This window comes from Oryzias latipes (assembly GCF_053564925.1).
Source record: "Oryzias latipes strain Hd-rR chromosome 1 unlocalized genomic scaffold, Olatipes_Hd-rR_3.1 chr1_Y".
NCBI lineage: Eukaryota > Metazoa > Chordata > Actinopteri > Beloniformes > Adrianichthyidae > Oryzias > Oryzias latipes.
Window position 1 is genome coordinate 1314601 of NW_027616335.1, and position 15375 is coordinate 1329975.

The 15375-nt window shown below is 39.9% G+C and overlaps 1 protein-coding gene across 1 annotated transcript; it reads right to left on the reverse strand.

The window, feature by feature from the left end:
• Positions 1 to 1113: 1113 nt before the first annotated feature.
• Positions 1114 to 14789, reverse strand: LOC144990340 (kelch-like protein 2). The gene is made up of 16 exons (XM_078943530.1): positions 14655 to 14789; positions 14271 to 14525; positions 12549 to 12668; positions 12336 to 12442; positions 12111 to 12232; positions 9762 to 9924; positions 9277 to 9386; positions 9081 to 9197; positions 6203 to 6352; positions 5991 to 6108; positions 5136 to 5333; positions 4931 to 5032; positions 4675 to 4803; positions 3135 to 3275; positions 2905 to 3048; positions 1114 to 2542 (listed from the first exon to the last, which is right to left on the reverse strand). The coding sequence occupies exons 2-16, from the start codon at positions 14336 to 14338 to the stop codon at positions 2514 to 2516; spliced, it is 1818 nt and encodes a 605-aa protein (XP_078799656.1). The 5' UTR covers positions 14339 to 14525; positions 14655 to 14789; the 3' UTR covers positions 1114 to 2513.
• Between the last annotated feature and the right edge of the window lie 586 nt (positions 14790 to 15375).

Consider the following 15375-nt stretch of genomic DNA (forward strand, 5'->3'; position numbering starts at 1 on the left):
CTGCTAGTCCAAGCTGAAAACCACTCATGGATATATGCAGCACATGATTCATGCAGCTCTCTCGCCAAATAGTCGTGATCTGTCATACTCTCTTTGTTGCTGCTAAACGGTAAACAGGGGCATTCATTTTTGGAAACAAGACCAAAACAGTGACGTTTTGAAAGCTGTAAACACTTATTGATGTGTGACCCCAATACTTCTAAGTTTTCTGGTTTTCACAAACCCATCAAACATCAGTAAGAAAACACTTCGGTGAAAGGTTCTGACTTTACAAGATATGATGTTACTGTACTGCTTGATTGAATGACCCACTTTCATGTTATCAACCCGGCCACCAATAAAACCAGAATGGATACACTATGAAGGCAGAATTCCTCTGTGACAGCTTTGCGCTGTGACAGACCGAAGTCAGACAAACATGTTCATCTCCTGTGTGGTTCTTCTCTTTGTAAAGGAAAAGTCATAACCCTGACAGCCTCCTTTAGCTGTACTGCAGCACACAGGAGAGAGATCCTGATGAGATCCTCTCCAACGTTTTTCTTGTCCAAACTTTGCTCCATTCAGTTTCTTTTTTATTTTACTTTTATTAGCATTTTATTTTAATTAAATTTTCTCTCTGCTGATTTTGAATCACTGTGAAGCATGTTGAGTTGCAGAAGTAAAATGTGCTCTACAAAAAAAAAGAGCTGGTTTGCCCTTATCTAATATTATTATGGGCCTCTTATTGCAGTACTAACCATCTCCACATTTCAAAATAACTGATTCCTGCTAATTTTGTCCATGTGTACATCATCTCTTCAGGGTTAGAAAGTTAAGACAAGCTGAAAAAATGTGGATATTTAAAACACTTTCTTAGGTCTGTAGAAATGTTTATTTGTCCTATTGGAAAAAAAGAGCAAAGAATCTGAACTATGTGAACTCTTGATCAAATACACCCAATTTGAACTAATTATAGATAATTTCAGCAAATATTTTAACTCTGCTTTTTCAAATTGCCATCTGTGTATCTGTAATTAGTGTACGTAAAAAGTTTTAGCTGAAATTTTAGAAATTAAAAAACGAATAAAGTCCTACCCCTCATGCAAGACAATGAAATAATAAAATAAATATGCATTTGTTTCATTTAGATGTTTTACTGATTTGGCAAGGTTTAAAAACAGGTCATTTCATTTCACAGCTTTAAATACAAGAAGCATATTTATTAACGGCAATATAAAACAAGTACTGAAACATCGTCAAGGTTATTAGCCTACATGACATTCCTCAATACACTAACAAACAGCAAAACCAGTTACTTTTATAGCAGTTTTGAATATAGCAGAAAAGCCAGGAAAAAAACAAACGTCAGGTCAAATGAACACAGAAGGGAGGTTTGGTCACTTTCCATAAAGAGAGAAAAGATTAGTAACAGAGTCGTAAAGATACAGAAAAGAGGATACATTAAAATTGGCACATTCGTAGCACAAAGGGTGTGCGGTGGTAATTAGGGGTGGTTACACCAAAGAACAGGAGAGGAGGAAATTGCTGAGAGATAGGTTAGAGACAAGGACCATGCAGCGAGCTCAGACTGCTGTTTTCAGTACTGGCTATGACCACAGTAAATATGGCTGCCAGGCAACGATAAAGCACAGATACATCCAGCTGTTTCTCATTTTGAACAGTGTAATACTCTGTTGCTGAGTTTGGCAACATTTATGAGGCTTCCTCCTCCAGCGAGGACTTGTTCCATCAAACATTCTCAAGAGTATCAGAAAATCTGAGATTAGGAGAGCAAAAATGCTGCCGATCTAAAGTCAGAATTGTGTCCAAGAACAGCCTTCCCCTGTTAGGCAACAGGACTAAACCAAAGAAATAGTGCATGTTCATTCAGGCACTCTAACTTGCCTCATTGCAATACTCTAATAGGTGATGGTGACTGTGTGTTCATGCCTTATTGAATCAGGCTTCGCCACATACAGACTCAGATACGCAGAAAAGACACATGCTTTCATGTGCGAGCAATGGTGCACCCTTCATGTGCTAGTGCGCACAAACACTCAACATAAGCACACTCCCTAACAGAATAAAACCTTTAAAAAAAGAACTAAATGTATCCAGAACAGTCTTTTTCTGCTTTGTTTCCCATAGATCAGATGAGTGGCTTTCCTCAGAGCTGGTTGGTATTAACATTACTTATGTTAAAGTAGCTTCGCAGGTATAGCAGCTTCCCGTCAGTAGCGTCTCAATGGCACTGCAGTGGTACAATGGTGCTTCAAACTTGCTTGTCTGGCAGCTGTGGCTGCAGTCCTACCGGGAGCGGACTAAAATCACACAGCCCTTGTTTCGATTCAGCTTCACCCATTCAGGTAAGTGCAAAAATCCTCATGGCGTTCAACAATAACCACTGTGTTATTTGTCTTCATCGTCGTCAGTGCTGCTGCTGCTCAACACCGAAAACATCTGCATTGCAGAGATCCGATATCAGGATTCAGTAAAAGAATACATTCTGCTTTCCATCAGTGGCAGGTGTGCAGTCATAAAGGCTTATCGATCATGGTCACACCTGTAAAAAAAAAAAAATATGGATCGGTGGTGTCACAGCTAAGCTTCACCTGCAGCAGGATCATAAGCATGAAAACAAACAGTTGAGGCTGAAATCCAAATCTGTCTTAAAAGGTTTTTATTTAAGATGGCTTATTTTTTCAATTAATATCATAAATAGGTTTGATATACATTTAAATTTCTTTGATTTTTTTCCCTTTGTTTTTTATGTTTGAAATAAACCAATGAAGTACACATGAAAAGAAATGACCCACTCAAGGAGTAAACAAACAGGGATTTTCTACTCTATTCTCAGAATCTGGCTCGGAATCTTCTCCGAATACGTCGCGCGTTAGTCAAACAAAGGTTCAGGGATGAACTGACCTGCATAACTGCGGCCTGTGCTCATACAAGTGGGCATTAAAGTCCACTTGTCAGTGTTGGGGTTGTAGAACTCAACTGAGGCCAAATTGCAGCTGCCATCATCTCCTCCCACTACATACAGTAAGTTGTTTACAGCACACACTCCTGAAAACACAAGTTCGAAAAGGTCACCTGACATCAGAGGGATCTACCAGGTCCATGGGGGTGGAAGAGACGCGCCCTTCACTGACCTGCGTTGCGTCGACACATGTTCATGTCAGCTACTTGACGCCAGCTGTTGGAGGATGGATCGTAGACCTCACAGCTCTTCCTCACTAGAGGACCATCGTGCCCCCCCACGGCATACAGCAAACCTTTTAACACACCTACACCTGGAGAAGACAAAGAACACATTTTAAACCCCAAAGTAAACACAAAATGGTGAATGTGGATTTAAATGCCTCTCTGTGTGCATTTCATAAAATACTGCTGAATGCTTTAGTGTATTACAGATCCTGATTTCTTTACAAATGTACAGTTCCTGCTGTGGGGATAAACACTTTAATAAAACATCACATGATCCCACGAGTAACGTTTTTAGGATCTCAAAGCTTAAAGGTTTTCCCATTTGACCACTAGGAACTGGATCATCCAAGAAGACATAAAATGTACCCAACATTCCAACATTCCATCAATTAAACTACTTGTTTTATTCTGAACATACATGTGCATTTCTTTGGTTCTTGGAAGTTCAAATGTGGGTGATCTATAACACAAAATCTTTAAATTAGTACAAAGAAGCAACACTGGATTCTAAATGATGAAAATAAGGCCTGAAATGGGAAAGGCCGGTTTGCTCCACCCACTTCAGGGAGCAGTTCCTATATCTTATGAAACATAATATATATACATAATAAAATAACTGTAATGTACGCCATGGATGATTTTGCAGGAAAATCTCCCACTAATCTCCTAGACTTCCTTCATCAGAAAAATCTGAGTGAGAGCAGCTGTGCAGATTTGTGTGTTTGGCACTGAGCATCACCGTGTCCACTATGTCTGTCCAGCGGACAGCAGTAAAGCGAATTAAACTCTACGCAGAAACACAACTGGACAGATTCGGCTCTCAGCACTGGCCTTGATGGAATAGAAAAGGACTTCTTGACGGAACTGAAGACCATAATCTACATGACAGGGTGATCAAACTGTTCTTGAGGAAAGAGAAGAGGATGGATTTTGTCTTCAAATAATCCGATTTTTTAAAGAGTGAAAGGATAAAAATCGTAATAAATTCAATTTCCAAATTTATGTGGTTGTTTTCAATGTTTTGAACTGGTTGTAGTTCCATAACAGCATTTGTTTACTGTTTTGTTTATTTAGAGGCATTTATTGAGGATACAGGAATTTTCAATAAACAATGCAAAGCTTGTTTCTGCATCTTAAAATGGTTAATGAGGGGTTGAGTGATTCAGACGTAGCACGACTGAAGGCCCAGGTGTGTAATGCACGGTCCGCCACTGCAGCTAACATCATAATTATAGCAACATTTGATGTGAGTCAAGTGCTCATTTCAAAGCATACATTTGTGAGTTTGATAAAAAAAAAAAAAAAACAAGTCCTGGTCTGTCTCCTCAGAGATGATGGCACTGGAAAGCACAAAAACCTTCTGACATTTATGAAAAAAGAATTGAGGCAACTGTAAACACACACCCTCACACACACACACACCGAGACGTCCTGTGAAAACTATCAGTGCAGTCAATGGTTAGTTGTAGCCCAGCCCCCACACACCTGCTCCACTGCGTCTAGTGCCCATCTCTGCTATGTAGCTCCATGTGTTGCTTTTAAGGTTGTAAGCTTCCACTGTACTCAAACACTGCCTGGTGGCTCCATCATAACCCCCTACAGCATACAGGAGCCCTGAGAAACACAGACAGTGAACAAGAGAATATGAATATAGGATCACGGGAAGGTGTCATTTACTGCCTTTCTTAAAGCACCTTCTACCAGACATTGACTTTAAAAATAAGGAGAACACTTTAGTCACCATTAACAACTCCCACGCCTACACTACTGCGGCGGGTGCTCATAGGCAACACGTGGAACCATTCGTCCGTCTTTGCATTATAAGCTTCAACTGTAGACAGACCTGCAAATGTTAAAAAGCATTTATTAAAAACAAAACATGGTCTGGAAACACGAAGAAGAGTTCCACCTCTTTAAAAAACTAAATAAAAAGGGGGGGGGGGTACCTGTGCTGCCGTCAAATCCACCGACAGCATAGAGGAGCCCGTTGAGAACTGCAGCCCCAAGTGTGGACCTGCGGTCTTGCATACTGCTGACACTCGTCCAGCGGTCCGTCGTTGGGTCGTAGCAGTCGACCGTTCGCACACGCAAGGAGCCGTTGAAGCCCCCGACTGCATACACACACCCACCCATGTACACCACACCTGAACAACACACAGCCGTGAAAGTTACGCTCAGAGCAAGTCGCTGGAACAAATCCTCCCTGCTGTCCCATCATGAGATCGCACACGCGGTCTGTCTGATACAACTGACTAAAGACGGACTCCCCAGATATTCTCCCATTTGTGTGAAAATAGCCTTAATGAGGCCTACATTTTGATGCCTGTGCTGGAATCCATTAATATACATGCCCCCCAGGAGTGTCGTACATGTACCTGCGTTTTACCATAAGGGGCAGTCACTGTTTTAGTAAAAAGTAAATTCACAGACTAAGATGATCACAACAAAGTTTACTCCCATCAGCCTTTTTAAAAAATCTCAACCAGCAACCTGACTTGCAAAACATTCCGTAAACATTTTATTGTTCTTATTGGAGACATGACTACAAAATATTTGATGAAATATGAACAGTAAAACTAAGAAATGGAGCACACAGAGCCACATATGGCACCGTTATCTGACAAATAAAGCCTTATGTTATTGTTATTCACCTTTTCATACCAAATTACAGGTGATGAGCATCAGAGCGCTTGGTAAAAATAGAAGTCAACTTGTCTTGGTTTATTTTTTATCTTTGGCTGCAGTCAGGACTTTAGAAACTGTCTGATTTTATCAAATATATTTTGCTGAAGGCTTCTTACCTGCTCTACACCTCCTGGTTGGGAGTTCAGCCACTTGGTACCATCGCTCCTCCTCAAAATCATAACATTCAACACTTCGGATAGCCTTAGGAGCTTGACCTCCAACCACTACCATGACCTAAACCCCCCCCAAAATACCCAATATGTGTCACTAAAATAAAAGCCTTACTATGATGTTCTTTTTTTGCTTACAAGCAGTGAAAGGGCTGTACCTTTGGGCAGCAGGCTGGAGTTCTCATGCGAGTGCGAGCAGTCTTCATCAGCGCCCTCTGCTCTGCAGGCAGAAGGTGGTACTTCATGGCTTCGATCAGGTAGTCTTTGCACGCACTGCTATTCTTGATCAGGGACTCTTCCTCCACCCGCTGGTCATCCGGGCAGACAGAGAGGAACCACAAGAATGAAGCCAAGTTTTAACAGAAGTCAAAGATTTTCTTGTTAATAAAAAAAAGTGGATTTTTACACATTTCTGAGTACCATCAATTTAAATCTTCGTAAAGATGAAGGAAAGAATGTATGATTAAAAAAGAATTAAATAAACCTATTACCCAAAATCACTTCAACACCGGTGAGAGTTTACAGTTAGCTGGTAAATACAGTGACCTTTAAGGCTGACCTTAAACCTTCTGAAGTTAAAATACTTTACCTCTAAACCTCCATCAACCCTGATCCCCTATGCTTATTGATAAAGTGATCCAAAGTTTTAAAAGAACACACCTGATTCAGGTTTGTAGTACCAGGCAGGACATGCATAATTGGAAGACAAGCAACATGATAGAACAAAGATCAGGGTTAAAGGCCATTGGGTGCATGTAAACTTGTATGTAGCATCAAATATATTTACTTTTTAAACAATGGCTGTATTTTAGTTTTGAAGTTATTTCAGATGTAAAAGAACTTTGAAGTCTGACTATGGTGGGAAAAAATAGAACATTAATACATACATTATCATTTTACTGTGCTGCATGAAACGTTGCTGTATGACCCAGTTCAACTCAATGACCCAGTTTCAAAATTACCTTTACTGAGTATAGACCCGCATGAAAGTTAAGGCTTTAACCCTTTAACACAAGAGCTTTAGCTTCAGTGTTTAAATTCTATCAACTACTGTTACTCTTTCAACGTTAAAGCGACTGAAGTAGCTTCAGTGGATTCTGAAGTGGAGAAGAGCAGCCTTGGGCAGACCTGCAACATTACTGTAGTCAAGTGTTTACGCAACTAACATAAATCAGTTGATTCGATCGTGGAGAAAATGCAAAGCCGCTTTTCTCAGTGTCAGAATCAGCTGATTCGCATTGATCAAGTAAACGGTTGAAAGTTACCATAGGCTAAAGAGCATGTGTTATTCAGGTGTCGCCGGTGACATCTCCAGTGTTAAAGGGTTAACTAGCAAGAAGACAAAAAATTAAAAAATGTACCTAAAGGCACTTTATGATATAATATTTTACAGCTCATCCCATGTGATTACTATAAAACATTTGATTGGCTAAATTCCTTTTTAGACACTGACTAGTCCAATCAACAATGGCAGTTAACAAACGCATGCACTTGCCAAAGACTTGACATCAAAACCCATTTCTGTCAAAGAAGGGTAACTTTCAGTAACTTAACCTGAAAATCATCAAATTTACCTGTCCTATACCATTATAAAATCATTTCAAAATGAAATAAATTGATGATAATCGCTTTTGGAAAATACCATTTGTATTGAGTAGATTGATTTTGCTGACGCACATGTGATGGCAGCAAAAAAAAATGATCAGTCCATCATTCCAGTCCAATGTGTGGAAAAACTTTCAAATTAGGAAAGTCATGTGACCATACAGTGTGCTAGAATGTTCTATTAATGTTCCCTTTGCATTATTTTAATGTGGAAAAACAACAGTGGGCTGAACTTTAGGGAAACTAACTTTATGAAATTAATTCTTGTTTACTTGTATGTTGGTACACATTTTTTATTTAAACTTGATTATCTTGCAAGAAATACAAGGAATCTGGAAAACTTCACCTGCACTGTTCACTACCAGGTATTTCTCTCTGAGTTACATTGGTTAAAATGTTTGGCCAAAGATGACCTGGATTGATTTTAGGCCAGTGAATCGGATAGTTCAAAATAAACCAATATCAACTATGAGTTATATCAGCAAACACAAATTATGATGTGAATAGAATCGTTAAATTGAATTGTTACACCCCTACAAAACACCCCTTGTTGTTCAAATCATTGACAGTAAATGAGAACTGGACTGAGTGACCCCTCCTCCCTTGCGTTCCAAATAAGGGGTAACCGCTGGTCCAAAAAAGCAAAAATCCCATAGACCTCTATTGAGAAATAAATAGCTATTAGTCATTCATAATGTTCTTCAGAATAACCATTCTTGCTCTAATACCTTTTATCAATATGTTCTTGCGAATCCTGATTTTTTTTTCCACTATATTTTTGCTGTAGCGCAAGTTATTCAAGTTATAAATTGACCAATCAGATGCCTTAATAAAATTAGGTGGCCTCACGTTGAACATTCAAAGCATTTGATTGACAGATTCTACAGTGCCCACTTTCAGGTGTAGGGGTGCTCACTCCCGATTGGAGAGAGTGGTTGCCACAGAAATGTAGACAGACCAATCATGGAGTACTGAGGATGTCTGGTTCCAACTTGGCGATGGACATATTGCAGAAAAATGGAAACTAAATTGATTTCATTTGGTTGGAACTTTACCTCCAGCTCTCGCGAAATGAGGCAAAAACCCTCACCATTCCTTCCTGACACAGGCCCGTAAAAACCAGTCGACAGTGATTAGTCAGAGTCGCTCTGAGCCATCGTATCTATGGCAATGGCGACAGTAGTCATAGATACGATGACAGGTTTCAACATGGCGGCACTCGTATTAGAAAGCAATGTTACTTCCTATTTGGGAACACGAGAAGGGAGGGGTTGAGCTGACCATCGTTTCTACAGTCAACGGTTGGAACTAGAGGCAAGGGTGACGTCTCACACACAACTTGTCCAGTTTCATTATATAGTCAATGGTTCAAAATGTACAGAAAAAGACACGAGACAAAGGTAGGAAAAGACCGACAGCAGGAATACATACCTGCACCAGGTATTCTCTGGAGAGGAGTGGCAGGCGAACATGCTCCATTAGGTAAGCCAAGTGTTCCTGGCGGACATCTTTGTCATGGTTGACCCAAGCAATCACTGCCTCAAACACCTGTTTACAAGATACATCTGTAAATCTGAACAATAAGCTAAGAGCCCTATCGTGGATGGCCATCGAGACAAATGTATACCTTCTCTTCAGTGGGGATCGTCAGCTTGTCACTTGCAATCAGGCTGGACACTTGCTCCATGCCCAAATTGAGAAACTCCTCACTTCCAACCACCTCAGTGAAGTGTTGCTCTGTCATCACAAAGACAAAAGTTTTACAGCCTCTTTCTGTGGCAGCAGACAAAACATGCAAGAAGTTTGCTTCTCTCCAACAGGCCATTAATTACACCCGTCCTCATTCTGTCCCCTCTTTTGTTCCAAATTCTTCTGGACTCCCATAAACTCGCTTCAATAAAGTGAGTATCACTGCACTGCATGACAATGACCTACAAAAAACTGGAAAAGTACACGACTCTGATGTAAACCTAAACAACAAGTGGCAAAGACGTCTTATATGTAAAGGTAATACGTTACGATTGAGATCATAGGCATTATTGGATCATTCTAGGTGTGATTTTAGATCCTAAAAACATATGTGTGTGAACGGACTTTTAAGGCCACAAGAACCTGCATAGCTGTTAGCCTGCACAAGCAGTTGGGAGCAGGCGTGTAAGTCAGCGAAAGCGCGAATCCCCAGACAGTTGGATGGATGAAGCTGAGCGCCCAGGAACTCACAGCAAGCCTTTTTCACCTCATTGAGCTGGAGCAGCCCTGCTGCAGGCAGCAGCGCCTGGAAAACAGCAAAGCAACACAAGGTCTGAACACAGTTCGGTTACATCTGTTACGTCAATCGAGCAACCACTCTAAAAGTGACTATAGGTGAATCCAATTCTGCATTTTGGCCCAAGCTTTACATCAGAAAAGAGGAGTGTCTTTCGAATGTTGATTTAGATAAAGCGATAACTCTTTATCAATGCTCTTAACATAGAATATTAAGTCATGCAAAAGTGGATGTTTTTTAGTCAAGAAACCCATTGTATGGGTTATATTTGTGTTATAAGTGTTCAATGTCCGTCTGAGAGGACTTCACATTATAAAAACAATGCACTAATCTTTTTTTAAGATAATTGTTCATATCAAATAATTTGTGCACATACTTAATTCTTTAAATATTATATTCTAGAACAGGGATAGCCAACTCCAGGCCCTGAGGGCCGCTGTGTCTGTATGATTTCCAGATATCCAAGCCCAACACCTGACTGATTACCTGGTTCGGGTGTGTCCAGCCAAATAGAAAATGCCAGAGCAGAGAATGTTGGAAAACATGCAAGAATGTGGCATTTGAGGCCTGAAGTTGCCAATCCTTAATCTAGGCCATAACTTTTTTTTATTTATTTATTATTTTATGCACCAACCACAGTAGTTTCCAAAAGATTTTACTGAGATCATAGCTATCGCAGTGCTTGCATTTCTACTATGGGATGTAAAGATTAACATATCCATTTGGAAAAATGCACAGATACCAATGAGATTATATTTATAAAAAGCAGGAATGCAACAATTCGCTGTCTCCCTGATTCAGTTCAAACATAGATTTTTTAGTCACGGTGTTGTTTAGGTTCAATATACGATCTGTGTATAACAAAACATCAACAAAAAAAAACAACAAATTCAAAAATTTCAGTTTTTACTTCTAAAATAAGCCAGTAACAATAAAAAAAAGATTTCAGCTGTCTAAGCCTGGTGTAATGTTATCAAATAAACAATAATACACACGTGTTTGACTTTCAGTGTAAAAATCCTGGTATGTAGTAGGGATGCAATGAAACACTTTGCCACGATTCAGTTCAATAGAGTAACATATAGTTCAGTTTTTAAACGGAGAATTGTCACACCTCTAGTAAAAAGTATTACAAAAATCTATCGGAAAGCGAACAACTAATTTTTAGCAATTATAGTGCATTTCTTTTCCTGCTATGTCTACTGTCTTTGCCTTTGTTTTTGTATGTGCAGGTGATGTGAGAAAAAGAAAGACATCCAATCACAAGCTTGCTTGGGTCAGTTACAATTGGCTGAACTACATTAAACATAGCATAACCCTTGACACCTATTTTAAAACCAGAAAACAGTTAAACAATCCTCAAATGCCAGATATTTATGTTTAAGCCAGTTATCTCTGTTGTTGCTTAATAAAAGTGCCAGTTAGAAAAAAAAGACATGTCTGTCAAAAGACATTGTCATTTATAGCTTTAAACACCAAATGAATTGTAAATATTTGGATTGTATCCATTAAGGTAAAAGACTTAGGCTGTATTTTATCGCCTCTAGGTTAGTTGAATCGTTTCTGTAACGATTCATGGACCATGTATCAAATCATGTGAGAGGGAAAGGTACACACCCCTAATTTCTACACGTACCCTTTAGCCTTGTAGGAAAACAGAGGTAGAGTCAAGGATTGGAATTCACTTCTTAACTAAACTATCTTTTTTTTATATGTAGTAACACAGCTAGTGATATAGTTTACAAAATAGAAGAAAACGAAATAAAGTTTTGTCACAACGGTTGTTCAGCTTTTAAACATTGGCTACTCTGCATGTGTCTTGTGTGTAGTTTCATACTTTTTACATCTGCTTCCTTCTGAACAGATTACTGCGTGCCACTGGCTGTGTGACATCTCAGCTCAGGCTGCACAGGTGTCCCATCTGGAGTCCTTTTTGTCCATTGCATGTCGCTGGTCTCCAGTTGTAAATGGTTAGCAATCTAAAATGATGTATTTTTGAATCATGACTGCATTTCCGGTCACTTAACAAGGCTACTGTTCTGTATAAAAAAGCTTCACATGTGAAGTCAGATTTCAGCAGCAATGCAGCTGGAGTGAACTGAGCCTTTGAAATATGGAGTTCAACGCAGCGGTTTCCAAGACTAAGGTACTCCAGGACTTTTAACATAAAACACTTTAGATACACGGAGGTGTACCTGAACGTTTTCCTCTGTGACCTGTATTTCTGCCGTGTAGATGTAGTCAACCAGCAGACCCAGAGTCCACCCATCCACCTCCTTTATCCTCACTCGTTTCGCCCGACTTTCTGCCATCTCCCCTGTGAGGACACGAGAGAATGTGTCTACGAACATGTCTGAACACCAAACTCTACAAATAAAAAGTCATAGTTCTTGCATGGAAAAATAGAGGATGAGCTTTACCGGTGAACATGGCATGAAAGTATGGGCTTCCTGCAGCCAGGACCACTCTATGAGCGGCGATCTCTACGTCCTCTGCTACTATGGTCACGTCACATAGCAGGCTCTGGCTGTATGGAGGAGATGGAGACAAAAAGGGATGAGACTCACAGCTTACATGAAGGCATACAAACGTTTTTTTTGTTTTTTTTTTAAAAAGGAAAAAAACAACAACACCTGCGCAACTCATTCATGACTTTGAAGGCCTTCCTCATGTGGCGAGGGTTCAGAGTAACAGGACCCTGCCTCTCCACTCCGTCCTCTTTGTCCAGAGAGTGTGGACAGAGTCTGGTACACCTGACAGGGACAGTAAAGACATGTAAACTTAACGTCGACACAAAGACATTAAAAGAGAGAAACACAAGAGCGGCCAATCATCTGCAGGATCCAGTTCTTTGGGCAACTTTAACTCTTAAAACCTCGGCTGATAAATTTACTTTCGTGAATCTTAGGGTTCCTAAATAATAGTACTTTAGATCTGCGTATCACAGTATCATTATTAAACTCTTCTTTGATACGGTTCATCATTTGATCAAATGTTTAAAATTGTGTTTTGGTTGTTTTTATCATGTTCTTGTGGCATTTTTTGATGGTGGAGGACATTTATGATTAAATAAAATTGAGCTCAAAGTTGCAATTCTGAGCTTTTCCTTCATTTAAATCATGATGATCAGGAAGAGACAAAAAAAAGTAGTTTGAAAAGGATCATATTTGTGACGTCGAAAATACAATCGCATGCCACATGCCCACTGCTCTGCTCCATGCTGATGCATCCAATTGTAGATGACAAAATCTGATATTGCTCGCCATTTTTGATGCACCTGTAATTTTAGCTTGGGGAGGTGTGTGGGGCTGTAAACTAGCAGGAGAGAGTGTAAACAGAAGAGTGACTGGAAGGGGGGGTGGGGCTTACTCCACACCAACAGTCCCACCCACAACACACTCATTTTTTAATGAACTACTGTTGCCCTGCAGAACTTATGCCCTAGTAAATGACAGGTTTTTGATTTCACCTAAAATGGCATAATCATAATTAAAAAGACAACTGGAAATGCTTTGAAAATGGCTAAAAAAAATGATCCGACCACTTCAGCAACTACAATAAACCACTAGAGTTTATCCAAGATTTTAGCTTTAGGAATGTTTTCCCTCCGAGATCCACAAACTACAAAAAGAGTCCCAGTCCTCCATATGGAAAACACCAAATGTAAAATAATCACAAGATAAAAACGTGCTTTTAATGTTTTTAATGTTACATCACTTTACAAAGGAAGGATTTCGATTTATTCAATAGTATACACTGAAACCATTTCAATTAATATGTAACCTTTAAAACAATTAGCTATTTATTACATATATCCACAGAAATGGAAGTTTTCAAGCTTAAAGTTGGCCAAAAATAGCCTTTAAATTGTAATTTAATGCCATTATTTTGAAAATTCATTTCTTATTTTGCTATTCTTTACTTGTTTAAATGTGGAAACATTATATATTGATGACTTCTGAGAGTATTTTTACCCCCCCCCCCCCCCCCCCCCCCCAGTGAGTGTGTATTTTGTAGTGTGTTCATCCTCTGCTGGAGTTTGTATTTTTGTCTTTGAAAAGTTCAATAAAAATAAAAAAAATAAAAAATGTGAAAACATCAATGAAAGATCACTTCCTATACCTCCCCTCTGTCAGAAACGCGCGTGCAACTGTTTACATTCATCATCTACGGAGCCACAAACAACAACACCTCCGTAATCCAAACACACCGTCCCTGGCTCTCGGTCTGCGTGAGCGGACAACCTCCGCGACTGGTCGCTGTCCCTGTCAATGCGGCACCATCCATCAAGCAGCCGCTGGAAACGTCAACACAAGCGCGCGCGCACACACACACACGCGGACACAACCACTTACAGCGGATGACTGTCCATTATTCCTGTGGGTTTCAGAGGCGGAAAACTTGGCCCAGCCGCATGCACCATTCCATCTCCGCGCTGCCGTCTTCGATGGCTTTGAATTCAGGCGTGACTCTCGGCAGCGATCGCTCCACATGCGACGACAGCCACGGCAAAGGCAGCCCGGTTCACACTCAGCCCGACTGCGGTGACAGTCTCTCCACAGACAGACACGTTGCTGCTCGGCGCGGCTGCTGTGCCCAGCGGACTGCTCCTTCAATCGGTTCAAAACACACAGGAAATTAGCCTGCGCCGAGTCAAACGGGCCGGGTTTTGACAGCCTTCTCGTCGTTCTCTCCTCCTTGGGCGTGTGCGTGTTTGAGAGGCGGACGAGGGAGAATACCTGTTATTTTCCAAGAGCGGATCAAAACGCACAAACAAGGACATGTCGGCAAAGACGGTCCTGTGAGCAGCGAAGGCGTCCCCGAAGAAAGCGCTGTCTCCCTCTAGCGGTGGAAGACCGACCGGAGGAGCCAACTGCAGCAGCGCTCACTGCTGACGTCACTACTGCCGGGACTGTACTGCTGACATAGATTTACTCTCCTTAAGTGAAAAAAGAAATATCACACCAAAAGGAAAAATATTTTGGAACAACCTTTTAAATGATATAAATTGGAAAAAAGCTTGGTTATTGCCAGATACATTTTGTATAAATAACAAAGTTAAAGAAATACACAAAAAAATTCTACATAACATTGATTTACCCCACAAATATGTTTATATCCAAATTCTCAAATATAGAAAATAATTGTAGTTTTTGTATTGATTTCCCTGAATCAGTTCTTCATCTTTTCTACTTTTGTAAACTTTCTCGTGAATTTTGGAACCAATTAGAACGCTTTGTAAACAACAAATTTAACTGTAACATTGCTTTAAATTTGAAACAAATAGTCGCATATTTTGATTCGGATGATAAAAAAGTAGAAAAAAGTATTAATTTGTTACTTCTCCATTCCAAATTTTACATTCATAAGTGCAGAATAATAAAAATAACTCCCAACTTCACCATGTTTAAGATCGAGATGCTCCAGTTTTATGAATATATTAAAAAAATTAACACACCT

Bases quoted from the DNA above. Each gene is read 5' to 3' on its own strand.
- LOC144990340 (XM_078943530.1), bottom strand. From the start codon at position 14,338: ATGGTGCATGCGGCTGGGCCAAGTTTTCCGCCTCTGAAACCCACAGGA. The intron at 5,033-5,135 runs GTACCCCCCCCC...TAACATTTGCAG, and splicing joins TGGATTTGACGGCAGCACAG to GTCTGTCTACAGTTGAAGCT. The intron at 4,804-4,930 runs GTGACTAAAGTG...TGTGTTTCTCAG, and splicing joins AGGCGTGGGAGTTGTTAATG to GGCTCCTGTATGCTGTAGGG.